The sequence below is a fragment of the Balaenoptera ricei genome, chromosome 1 (assembly GCF_028023285.1).
Source record: "Balaenoptera ricei isolate mBalRic1 chromosome 1, mBalRic1.hap2, whole genome shotgun sequence".
Lineage (NCBI taxonomy): Eukaryota > Metazoa > Chordata > Mammalia > Artiodactyla > Balaenopteridae > Balaenoptera > Balaenoptera ricei.
In genome coordinates, this window is record NC_082639.1 from 105,295,452 (window position 1) to 105,308,782 (window position 13,331).

The 13,331-nt window shown below is 49.9% G+C and overlaps 1 protein-coding gene across 1 annotated transcript in view; it reads right to left on the reverse strand.

Annotated features, from left to right (window-relative positions):
- Positions 1-11,691, reverse strand: part of TBX15 (T-box transcription factor 15) — a 110,749-nt gene extending 99,058 nt beyond the window's left edge. The window contains exon 1 of the mRNA XM_059928921.1: positions 11,001-11,691. Coding sequence (XP_059784904.1) covers positions 11,001-11,205 — 205 coding nt within the window. The 5' untranslated portion in view covers positions 11,206-11,691. The remainder of the gene's footprint in view (positions 1-11,000) is intronic.
- Positions 11,692-13,331: the final 1,640 nt, after the last annotated feature.

The window sequence follows — 13,331 nt, forward strand, 5'->3', positions numbered from 1 at the left end:
CTCATGTTATTCCACTGTCCTGCATCCAGAAAGGCCCCTCTGTCTGCTGCCAGAGCTGAGTCCCTGAAGAGCTGGTAAAGCTGAGGCTCCCCAGCCCCACCCTCTGCCCACCCCCTCTTCCTACCGTATGCCAGGGGGCTGATCCCCACCCTTGCAAGCCCTCTCTCCCTCCCTTCAGTGTTCACTCAGGTGCTGGCTTTTTGCCTCAGTGGAACCCTAAATAGCAATGGCTCTCAAAGTTTAATTTGATTTGATTAAGCCATGCCTGCTTAAAATCCTGTACTCTGTTTCCAGCCACACGCTATACACCAAGTACGGATCCCACTCCAAGTCCCAAACATCCCATTTAAAGCAAAAGTCTGGGGCAGGGGGTGGTGGCTACAATAGATTACGATTTGCAACAATTTCTTATTTAAACTGGTCACTAAGGTAAGTAATCACTGTCAACTCAATTGATAGGAATAACAGGCACCGTGCTAAATCCTTTGTTCCTTCAATGTGCACTATCTCATTTAATCCTCACAAACACCTTTTGATGAATACATTTATTATTACCAATGCAGAAACTGGGGTTGAGAGAGATTAAGTAACTTGCCCAAGGTCATACAACTAGCAAGTGTTGGAAGTAGGGCTCAGACACAAACTGTTTAACTCCAGAAACCTGAGTTTTTAACCATCCTACAATCCATTCATTGTAACAAATAGTAATGATAATAGGAGTAATTATCTCATTAGAGTGTTTTGGAAAATCATACATATATATATAATTGTTATATATTATTATTTGGAATATATATATAATCGTTACATATTGCATTTGGAATATATGTATATATATAAAACTTAGCACAGTGGCTGGCACATAGTGTTCAATAAATTTGTTATCATTGTTCTTGTTGTGTTATCATTATCATTATACTTTTATCATTTACTAAGTATTTGCTCTGTGCCAGCCACTTGTGCCAGGCTCTGGAGATACAAAAGCAATGAAGACAACATCCCTGCCCCACAGCAGTTTATAGGGCAGTAGTGAGAGAGGATGACCAGTAAATCTACAAGCTCCATGATGACAGAGGTCTGCACAGGGGCTGGGGCTGCAGAGAATGGGGCATCAGCTGAGAGTGGGGAACTGTCACTGGGGTTTGAAGTCCAGCTGTACCAGTCTGTAAGGAAATAAAGTCCCACAAGACAGAAACATGAGAAACCCTCTTAGGTGTGTCCTGGGCCCAGTTTTTTGTCTGACCCTGCCCTCAAGTTCAGCAGCTATGAATAGAGAGATCTTGAACACTAAGCTGTCTTCTGATCTATCTTGTTGACAAGCGTTTTGCCTGTTACTAAGTCATCCTTTTAGCATTCTCACAACTCTGCCAGATCAAGATCTCGGCTTAGCAGACTGGACATGGAAAATAGTTACTAGTGCTTTCCATTAGGCTCAAATAGAAATGAGGGGCAACTGATTTTGGGGGGATGGAGGCAGGTGGGAAGGGTGGTCCACCAATTTAGTTTACCAGTGATGAAGTTGTTTTTCTCATTCTTCATTTGTCAAATCCATAGAGTTTTTCCAGCTATTTCTGAGAATGGCACAAAAAAATGTTCAAAGCATAAATAACTTATATTTCCTTGAAATTCACTAATGCCATAGAACTCTTTTAGTAGGAGGGTCCTGGGCATTCACACAAACAACAGATTACATCAAACACAAAAGACTAGAAATCACTGATGCAGGACTTCTGAACATGTGATATTAATCTAAAAACTTTTCAAGAGCTTTATGGAAGCTCTTAATTCTAGCTGTAAAAATCTTTTTTTTTTTTTTTTTTTTGGCCTTGTGTTGCTATTACTGTTACTTTCTACAACTGCAGTAAAACTTCCCTCATTCAAACAAAGTAAGGGATGAGTCAAGTGATAGCCAAAGTCCATCAGGAGAAAAAAAAAATTTTTTTTTTTTACGATAACAAGATCACAGAATCTTATAGCTAATGGGGCTTCAGGTGTTATTTAAGCCTCTCCTGCATCTCACAAACCAGGAACTAAGGCTTCATCAGTTACTATAAAACAACTTTAAAACATTTTTTTCAACATTTATATGTCCTCCTTTAAAACAAATATCCCTGGTTCCAACATTAATGACAAAACTAGCACTACAATCTAGGTCTAATTTAAGCTAGTATAGCCCTCTTCCTACTTTAATACATGGATATAATCTAGAACACGAGGGCCTGTGTCGAAAGATTTGTAGTATAGTGAAGACTCATAGATATCCACATAAGCAATTAAGGGTTCTGAAACGTTTTACAATTCACTATTCCTCTGCAAGCTTGCATATACGATTAATTTTCTAAGCCCTTTTTTTCCTATATAGCACATAGGTATATAGATATATATACACATAGCCCCTCCCCAGCTTTGCTGCAAACAAATAAAGAAATCAAAGTATTAGACTTCTGAATTAAGGAAGATTTGTCATATCCAGGGAAAGCATTGCTGCATTCACAATCATTTATTGGCCCAAATGCTTGCCTCTCCCCACTGTGAAAAGCAAGTATTTATTTTTCAGAAGCAAAAACATAAGGCCTGAACCACCCAAGTCACCTTACCCTTAGGTTAAAATTCTGGGCCCTTGGGGCCTGGTGTGATTGATGCTTTGGAGGCAGGATGCCTCGAGGCGGGACTTCCCCCTCAGCTAACGCTGAGCTCTTGAAGGGAAGCCGTCTGTCTGGCTTCTTACAGAATATAGTCATTTCTCAATCGGTTTGGTAAAGATGGGTGGTTTCTTTGTTTTTTTTTTTAAGAAAAGAATTATTTCATTGTTTTAAATCTCCAAGAACAATGCAAAGAACAATTGCCTGCTGTCCCTTTGTCTCGGTGGGCAATGCCGGGTTTCTGGGAGGGGGACATTTCTGCGGTTATGAGTCCTACGCACTCGGGGATCATGTGTGTCTCAAACTGACAAAATGACCTTCCTTTTTAATGGACTGGCTGTGATATTGGCTGACCCTAGAATTACCCATTTGGAAATGGTTAGAGATTAAAAATCCTACAAGCCGAGGGATTCTTGGTTTCTAATTGCTGATCTTTGAAGTGAGTTTGATTCCTCAAAAATTTCTTCAGTCTGATGAAAGCAAAAGCTCAAACTCCCCTCAGGGCGCGAGGTGTAAGATCCTTGGGTGCTGTCTGATTTGAGGTTGGTTTGGGGTTTTTTTCCCCTGATTTTTTTGGGGGGAGTGGGGACGGCAATCTTTCACCAAAGCCTTTCTGATTTCCCCCATAGTCCCCGCACTTCTCCAGGACGTAAGCAGAGCTGAGAAAAGCACCCACCATCCCTCAGGATGCCGGCACTGGTTTCAAAGGCCCCGCGGCAACCCCGGGCCCACGCGGCCCTGCGGATCGGCCAGGCGGAGCCCCGAGCGCCGGAGCAGGAACGCGGGCCGCGCTCCCCGAGGCCCGGCCGCCGCTCCCGCCCCGCGAGGACGCCGAGACCCGAGCGAGGGGCGGAGAGCGGGCAGCCGCAGCCGCGGCCCAATTGGCCGACTCGTGAAGGTCACCCGAGCGGCCCTGGTTTCCCAGGAATGGTTTCACGAAAAGAGATGCAATCCCAATGCCTTCCTCGGTGAAACGTCATCTGAAATTTTTTTGAGGGGGTGAAAAAATGTGCTACCAACGTGTGTGTAGGAGGTTGGAGGAGGGGACCAGGTCGGGGTGAGGGGAAGTGAGGAGGGAGGGGAAATACAGGGGGGCGAACTGCACTCCGAGCCCTTGTCTGGGGCTTTGACATCACGTTCTGGGCTGTGGGACAGTAAAGGAAAGGCAGGGGGTGTTCGGGGTCAGAATTTCGGTTCACCCGGTTGAGAACTAGGCGTTGAAACTCTAAGGATCCGTCTAGGTGTGTAATGACCTCCAGTGATCCTTGTAAAGGGAACTCTACTGTTATCTGTAGCATTTTGGTTTCCAAACGAAGGCTGTATTAGGAGATTAGTTCTGCAATCCACAATTAGGGGCTGGTGTTTTGTTGTTGCTGTAATCCTCTAAAGTGTGTGGCAATTTGGAAACAGCGAATTTGAACCTCAGCAACTATATTGTAGAAAATATAAGAGGACAAATAGGGACAAGATGTTGAATATATTTCCTATATTCTTAAATTATTTCCCCCAAATCACACTGTTTCTCTCACTATTTCTATTAACCATTATTATTATCCAGATTCCTCTTAGTGGTTCCGTTAGCTCTCTGCATGGAAGAACATGAAGTTACTCTTCAGAATACAAGGCAGCTCCTGTCCATCCAAAATGAAGATGGCATTATTCACAAAATTAAAAGCCAAATTTAGAAAAATTTCCACTCTCCTCGTTCTTTTAAATTGCATCGGCACAGTCTCATTTTCTGCTGTTTTCTCTTAGGCTTTAGTCAAAATCATCAATTAATTTGAGAATTAAATAAAAACACCAATAACTAGAAGTTCCAGGTCTGGGGATACTCTTGAATTGTCGAAGGATACTTAGAGATGACAAAATTTCTCACCCCCAGATTTTAGGTGTTCCCAATTTGTTAAACTGGCTCCACACACACACACACACACACACACACAGACACACACACAAAAGCAGTTTCCTTTCTCTGCAATTTTATCTATGTCTCATTCAGAACTTAAAGTTCACACATAAATTTGTGTATAAAACACATACACTTGTGTAAATACTTTTAAAATATCCTGCATATACTTATGTATAAAGGGCAGAACTAGACATTGGCTGATTAAAAAAAGTACAGAATAAAAAGTAGTGATTTCAAGGCCTATTTTCACCTCCGGTATCAAAAGCTCATCATCAGTTTGTAGTCAGCAAAAAACGTCCTGCCCTGCCTCAAAGTGAAGCCATTAATGGCAGGGAATAAATGTTGATTTGTCGTCACCAGTTGCTTTAATTCCCCACCTCTTCCCATTTCACCCCCGGTCCTCCCTACTGAGTCTCATTTTCCACCCTGACACTTAGAGTGAGGGCCTCACTTAAATTAACTAATAATTATCCTTGCCCAAAGAAGTGTAAACAGACCCTAATTTCAAAATTTGCTAATTGCTGTTCCCAGTACAGACCCCTGAGTATCTCAGTCATGCACATATAAAATTCAAAGCTCACTAGAAACCAGAAAAGGCAAAGCAAAAATAAACCATATGGACGAGAGAAAGAAGGGGGAAAGATTCCACGTTCCACCAGCGCCCTACGTTTCGCTGTGGAAAAATATACCAAAAGGTTAAAACTAGAAAACCACTTAAATATTCTCCCCATGCTTAACTATTTTATCTTTTGGGAGTAAGAAAGCAATAACCAGCTACACCCCCAGAATAATCATTGGACAGATCTCTGCATTTCCAAAAAGGAAAGTGAAATGCCAATCTGCTCTTTATCCCTGTGGAGTTTGCACAGTTCAGCCTGGCTTTTTTTTTTTTTTTTTTTTTTTAATCTACAGTCACCTAGAGAAGAAACTCCCAGATTTAAGAAGTAATCATTTTTCTCCCAGGTGTGAGAAATAAACTTCTACTAGAGTCCATAATAAGAATCTCAAAAAAAAAAAAGTGCTCTCATCTTATTAATATTATAATTTTGGCAATAGAGAAAATGACTGTCACAGACCTGGAATATTTCACTCCTTAATACTAGCAATGCCCTTGGAGAGGCTTAGACGAACAAAATAGTTCAGTCTTCTGAATCAAAATGTATTTGTCCCTCCCTCTTTGTGGCCCAATATGAAGGATTAATGATGAGGGACTTGCTTCCATTAAACTCTCGTCCACACAAGGAAATGATACAAATAAACGGGGGAACACAAACCACCAATACCCAATCATTTTAGTTTTGGCTCCCAGGTTAGGCATTTCACACCATTCTTCACTTACTCCTCACGTGCCGGGTATATTAACTAAATATGTTAAACAAATTTTCTTTAATAATTAAAAGATGTTCATGATACCATTTGAAGGAATGGGGTGGAGGTGCACAGGAAAACGGCAGCGGGTATGCGTGAATATAATTTCAATCCGAACCCCACCGTAAGAAATTTAATTCCCCCTTCCCCCTGCATGAACGTCACCTCGTGAACTTTTCTTTCTGGAAGTTTTACCTATAAAATCAGGAAACCTGAAGTGGCTAGCTCTGAATCCAAATAAAGTGTTCAATAAGAAAGAGCGTTGGGTGGGGCGTAGAAGACGCGAATTCAGAATCGCTGCGCACGGAGGCTGGAAGCTGATCTGTCGAGGAAAGCCTTCGCTGCCCGTTAGGCTTGTGCTCTTCGGAACGGTCTCCGAGGGGTAGAGGTGGCTGTGAAGCCAGCCGGGCAAAGGGGCTGCCCTGCACCGAGTAGCGAAGAAACGAGGGCAACCCGTCCCACCCGCGCGCGCGCCTTCCGCACGCTTCACGTGGGTTTCTGAACCCCCCGGAGGAGGTGGAGGCGGGGTATGGGGGCGACCTGCGGAGGTGCAAACCACAGCCGACTCCATTTCTTCCAACACAGTCCAAACTCTGGGCACCAGGGTTTTCCGCATTCCCTGTCCTCCCCACTGCCCTCGATCAGTTTGCTCCATCTATGGGACAGAATGGGTTGGAATTATCTCCTTTTTCCGAGTGCCTTCTATCGTGCCACCACTCCAGGACCGGAGCTTTACGCAGAACGTCTCCATAACCCTCCCCACCGCGCGGAGGTCATTGTGGCGCGCTCTCCCAGCCCCGTACATCCAGAAGGCACTCATTTAGCCACTGTCCGAGCAGAGCGCGAAAAAGGCATTTGGCAGTCATGCCCCAGCAAACCACCATCCTTAACCGGCCTACAACGAATTCAGATCTTGCCTACCCCTTCACTCCCTTTCAGAATCGTGGCACAAGGTCACTGACCAAAGAGGCAGCCACCGCGGAAGGCCGTTTTGACCTGGCAGCCGGGAGCTTTGGGCACGTTCATCAGGTCCTACACTTGGCTTGTTCGCAGGGCGCAGACCCGGCACTTCGAGGCCTGCGCCGGTGCCGGGACGCACGCACCGCCGAGGAACCGGAGTTCTACCCGAGAAAGACCCTTGGCGTCTTACCCAGAGCGCCGCATACCCATACACTGCGGTCCAAGCCCCGGCCTGCGCCCTGGCTGGTGCTTGCCTCGCACAAGTACGTTCTCCCCACTGGCTTCAAACTCATCGCCTTTTCTCCATTACTTAAACATCAGTAAAGAGTCACTTCTTCCGTTGTGACCCTAATGTTCCCGTATTAGGAGGTTGGGAGTGGGTAGAGGGGTGATGTCAGGATCAAAATCTTGGGAGTTCTACTCTGAGCAAACAAGCCGCAAACCGGCAGATTAATTCCCGTGACCAGTTTGTCTCGCTAACTCGAAGGAAGCAAGTGCCTGGGGCACTGCGAGGAATTTTCTTGTCTCATTTCACTAAGGGTTGCGCAGCCGGGTGCCTGGGAGAAGGCGAGCGCCTCACTTGTGTGCACGTGTGCGCGGAGTGCGGATCTCCCTCGCGTTATTGTGTGTGCCTGCTTTGTGTGCCCACCCGCGTGCGTCGCCACCTCCTTAGGCCGCCGAGCGCCTTGGCTGCGAAGCTCAGGCCCGCGGGCTCCGGAGGGGGAAATCCCATCGCAGAAGGTTTAAATTATTTTTCTCCGCGGGGGATCGGGCCTCGGCCGCACTCGGCTGTGGGTTTGGGCGGGAAAGACCCAAACCCGAGCTGGGGAAGCCGGGTGGAGCCGGGGCTGCGGTCCGAGCGCAGATGGCGCCGCCGCGTGCCTGAAATATACTTCCAAGGCCGCAGCCGGAGCAGCTGTTCCCGGCGATCCTGGCTCGAAAGTTTCCTCCGTTGCTGCTGTGTGAGAGGCGGGGGCAAGCCGACCCGAGAGCCAGGCTTTTCAGAGACCGGTTTTGAGACCGTCCCCAGCCCGCAGAGGCTGAGTGCTGGCGGCTTCTCCAAAAGACTGGAGCGCTGGCCTGGGTGTAAAAATGAGGGTACCTCACAGGCCCTTCTCCAAGGCCCTGAGGGCCTCAGGGTTTTTTGGGACCACCAGGCTCGGTGGAAATCTTTGAAATACATACTGTGTGTCCTCTGATGTGTGAGGGCCTACAGCGAGCAGGCCGGGCTGGTCTCCCCGCTTATGCAGGTTGGTGCCCCAGGCTGCGGGCGCTCGGCGCCAACTAAAGCCAGCTCTGTCCGGACGTCGAAAGAAAAACGGGCTGTGAAAAAGCAAAAAGCCACGTCTTTGAAAAAAAACTTAAGCATTAAAATCGGACGCTTCGGTTGTCTGAGGATCCCGGAATTTTGAGGGAGGGCTGAAAACGATGGTACCAGTCAGGGAGGGTATGGTGAGAACGATAAATAGTCTGCTCTAAGGCGGGTGGCCTGTGTATGTGTGCATGTTTGTTTAATCCTTCCCCAGACCCTTGGCAATATTCTTTTTGTCGCTGTGGGTTTTTTTCTGTTCCTGACTTCTTTTCGGCCTAGGGCCGGCGAGTCACGCAGTGGGTCCAGCCCCCTCTTCTCCTAATCGGGAGAAGAAAGTTTAACGATAATTGCGAGGCCCAGCCGGCTAGAGACTCGGCCCTGGGCATAATGGAGTCGCCCGCGCCCCCTTTCCCGCCTCCACCACCGTACACACACCATGAAATGTGGCTCTGCCTTTGTATTTGTTAGGGCGCTGTATTAAAGACAAAAAGAAAGGCCTATAGGGAACTCCAAGCCCTGACGTGCCTTCTACTACCCTGCTCAAAGCCCAAAGCTCTGCCTGCTCCACTCTCCTGACTGCCAAGTCTCCACATCAGAGCACGCTTTTTCTGAAAGATATTTTTTTCATCCTACATCCTGTTCGTCCTGTTCAAAAGAAAGTCTTGGCCACTACGGGAACTCCAACTTGGAGATCCCCTCGGCCCACGACGGGACCGGCCCAGCTGCACGCAGCCCGGCTCCGCAGACGGCCCGCGAGTGCTTTTGACTTCCGGCTTCTTCCTCCTACCAGACCTTTGCCCCACAAACATATTTCGTTTTCTCTAACCCAAACGCCCATCTTTTCCTTTAAAAAAAAAAAAAAGTGACAAAGGTAATGAGAACTGGTCAACTGACCTCTCTATTATGTAAAGTTCTATGTTAGGTCCTCACCCCCTACCCCCATCCCGCGGGAGCCAGGAAACAGCATTCTGGACACCAGGCTCTCGTGTTCACATCCCTGGACTGGTCTCCCCTTGTCTCAAATCCTCATTTTTTTCTCCCCATTATTTTCTGAGAAGGACGGCGGAAAGAAAACTGCCAGTTGAGTCTCATTATGATCCCACATGTTGGTCCTTTTGAACACAAGACCCTACACGGGCTCCCTACGACCTGTACACCCCTCCCAGAGAAAAGTACCCGTGGACAGGACAGGGCGTCTGCCATACTCAGTTAAATAACTTCTGCCTTTTCCACCATCGGGAAAATAAAATAAACTACATCCCCAATCGTGAGTTGTCATAAGGCCTGAGAAAACTTCCACTAAACTGTGTGAAGGCCCAAACGAGATTCTGACAACAAATAAGTACGGTGAGGAAATAGGGTCTGGCCAGAGATGAGAAACACACATTAGCCATGCGTTCCTTTCTGGATTGCCCACACAGGGGTCCGCGTGGACAGGCACCCGCATCCAAATACAGGGAAAGGCTTGAGCAGACGAAATAAATCTCCTTTTAATTTTCTTTTCATCGACTAATAAAAATAATTCCCCAGCACGAAACCCAAATACCGTAACCGGCCGCAAGAACACGGAGAATTCATAAAACTCTGTCTCTGCAGGTCACCCGCTAATCGCGTTATTATTAGCCTCAGGAGCATGGAAATTGAACTGTCACTGCCGAAAGAGAAAATGTAAGCGACAGCTGTCTCTCCTTGGGTCGGCCAGCTTTCCAGCCCCCAAGCTCCTGGGCCCCAAGCTGGGTCCCCAAGCTCCTGGGCCTGTGGCCAGCCCCATCCCTTTGCGGGCAGCCCTCCCCTTCCGACTTGCCGGCGCTCTGACCCAAATCTACTCCCCAGCCCTAGCTGGTCGGCAGGAGAACCTCCAGAAAAGTTTTAGAAATCCTGGCTGGAAAGTTTCTGAAGCGCTAAACCAAGCCGCTGCGAGCGTTGAGTGTGTGCGCGCTCGCGCGCTCGCGCGCGCGCGCGCGGGCAAAATTCTTCCGACAACAGCTGTTCCCCCTGCGTTTTGCACAGTTGAAATCTTGGCACTTAATACAAAACGTTGTTTTCCCCCCTTCCTAGGGTTCTGTTAAAGTACTGATGTAGACGTCCGCCCGCTGTTTTACGTTTTGTGTGTATATAACGTGCATAGAATGCGCACAGATCCAAGACACGTTGCTGCACTGATCCCCACAAATACGCAGAGATGTGGGCCCTGAAGAGTGGCCCAGGGCGCAGGGTAAGCGGGCTAAAATCCATTCCTCTTTCCACAAATGCCAACTTAGTAGAATTATAATTATGCTCCCTCGTCACGGGCATTAGGAGAAACACAACTTGAGTCCCAGAAAAGTTGGTGGGGAAAGGGAAAGGACCGAGGTTGAAGGCTAAATGGGACAAACTGGGCAATTCCCACACGGGTGTCGGACCGAGAACTCCGTGCCAGTCCTCGGACCTCTCAGAAGCGAGTCCCAGCTCCTCTCGGCTCCCGCCGTTGCCTTGCATCGGCGCCCCTCTTAACCCCAGGGGCCTGCAGCCCCCGCAGCTGCGGGCACCGTGAACACTGCGCTCTGCTCCCAGAAAGAGAAGGGGATGCGAGCAAGAAGGCCTCCTGGCTTGAGGCTGGCGACGAAACTGCAAGGCTCAGGCCAGTTCCCCCAAATTGGTTCCGGCGAATTTGGGGAAGGCTCAAGGCATTTGCGCAAAGAAAAAGAAACCCGGGTTGGAGCAAGACGTCGTCACCGCCAGGGCCTTCCTCCTCGCCACTCTCCCCGCCCGCTGGCCGCCCGGCGCCCCTTCTCCGCCCGCCTCCCGTGTTCTGGCCCTACGCACTCACCCGGGTGAGGCTCCAGGCCGTGCGCGGCCGCGTCCTCCGTGTCTCCGAGTGGGCCCGCGGGGCTCAGCGCCTCCATGGACAGGTCCAGCCCCTTCTCCTCCCAGTCTCGCAGCTTCCGCTTTTTATTTGAGCCGATCAAGGCTTCAACGGAGAAGGCATGTGCTCGCGAGCTCAGGGCGACTGCAGATCTTCTCCTTTCACTCATCTTAGCCGCCCGCACCCCGGCCCCCGCTCGCCCCCGCTACAGAGGGAGCAGCCCGAGCCCTCACGCTCCGAGCGCCCGCCGGGCCGGGCCCGGGAGAGGCGGCGGCGAGGCGGCCGAGACTGAGGCGGCGGCTTTGCGGGTCCTCGGCACCCTCCCCCTGCGCCCTCCGCCGCCGGCTCGGACCGACGTCCCTGGCTGCCCCAGCCCCTAGGAACGAGCGCCCCGAACGCTACCCGCTCGCTGCATGAGCGCCCGAGTCCTGCTTCCCACCCACCCGGGCAGGCGCTCACAGGCTGTGCAGACTGGACTTCATCTTTTTTTTATTCTCTCTCCCTCCTCCCTCTCCCTTTCTCTCCTCCCTCTCCCTCTTCCTCCCGTGGTCTTCCCGTCCTTCCTCTGATCCAAACTTCTGGGAAACTTTTTTTTCTAAATTCCTCCCTTCTCGAGGAGCTGGGGGCAGGCGGTGCGCTCCTGTCCGAGGGGCGAGGGAGAGGGAGGGGGGGAGGAAGAGAAAGACTGAGGGGAAAAAAAAGCCCCCGACCAATGGCGAAGAGGGAACAGGAGAAACCCTGAGAGCGCCGGCCAATGAGAGGAGGGGAGAGACTGAGGCTCGGGCCAAGGCTCCGCGCGGATTGTCCCGGAGATGCTCCTGGGCCGACTTTAACTCCTGGCTTCCCAGTCCCCCACGGTTCCTCGTGGGGGCGGGGTGGGGGGGGGAGGAGGGAGGGGAGCTGAAAGTCGAGGTCTGATCTGTGCCGTTACAAACTCCTGCAAGTCCCACATCCATACCTTTTCCTCCCAAATCTGCTAGGTCTCATAGACGCTGCAAGCGCAGAGTCATTTAAATTACGGATCTGGAATTGGGAGGCTCTGACAAAAGGTCAACCTGTCCAAATACGCCAGAAAAAGATTCTGACGATCTCGCGCTTGCCCCCCGGATGCTTTTAGATCTGCTAGTTCCGCCGGGATTTCGCTACACAGGTTCTTATTTTCCTGTTGAACGATTTCTAAGCGACTCTGGTTAAGGCAAAACGAAAGAAACAACAAGAAAGCCTCGTTACTATCCGAGGTCTTGTAATTGAAAATATAAAAATCGCTTCCTCCTTCCAGCTCTACCTGGTAGAGAAGGAGACTAGGCGCCCTCAAAGCGAGAGGGCTGCGGTGGGACACCCGGCTTACCGCGCGCTCCTCAGGCGGATCCCGACTGGGCCCGCACGCAGCAAATGCTCTCCTGCTGCTCGGCGTGGATGCTAAGCCCGGCTTCGCCTGCTTGGGGCGCTTGCTCTGGAGAACCCGCCGAGAGGGGCTGGGAGAGGGCAGCCAGGAACTTTGACAGTGGAGAAGGAGCTTTTTCAAAATTCCCTTTAAATCCGATCACCTCGGGAGCCCGGCTCTCCCCGCCCCACTGATCCTCCCTCCAGCCTTTAAAAAAAAAAAATCTTTCAGGACAGTGTGGTCGTCAGGGATTTCTAAGGAACTTAAACCCAACACTTCTGGACATTCTGATTCCCCACACCCGCTACTGGTTTCGGGCCGCTGGAGACCCTGAGCGCAGCCCAGCACAGAGCAAGTTCAGAGGGGCCAAGAAGTTGATCCTGCCAAGCTGGAAAAAAAAGTCTCGGATTTCGCGGACGCGGGCCGAGCCACAGCCCTATCGCCCCAACGCCCTGGTCCAGACGCTTCTATCCCAGCGCAAAGAGGCAGGAAAGAGCCAACTCCCAGATGCCAACGACAGACCGACAGGCCCCTGCAGACAAGTCTTGCCGACACCCAGGCTCTGAGCAGGGTCTAAACCCGAAAGCCTAGGGCAGAGGAGCACACGGTGTGTCACAGACCCCCCAAGAACGAACACTCATTGGTCTTTCCACCTTGGGGTGAGAAGGGAGGGCCTGTTGGACCCCTGAAAGGCCACATTCCCCTCCTGACCACCGAGAGGCCGGGAAATCTACTATAGTTCTTGCTATTACGGTTGGATGTGCTCTGGTACTGGAGACAACCGCAGAGTGTCCTGAATGTACCTTGGGCCTCTTTGGAGGAGAGCAAAAAAGACCAGTTTTGGAGCCCCCTCAAATGGGCCTCCAGCCTGGAGGAGAGGAAGCTATCCGCGCAGCAAATGCAGAAAGAAT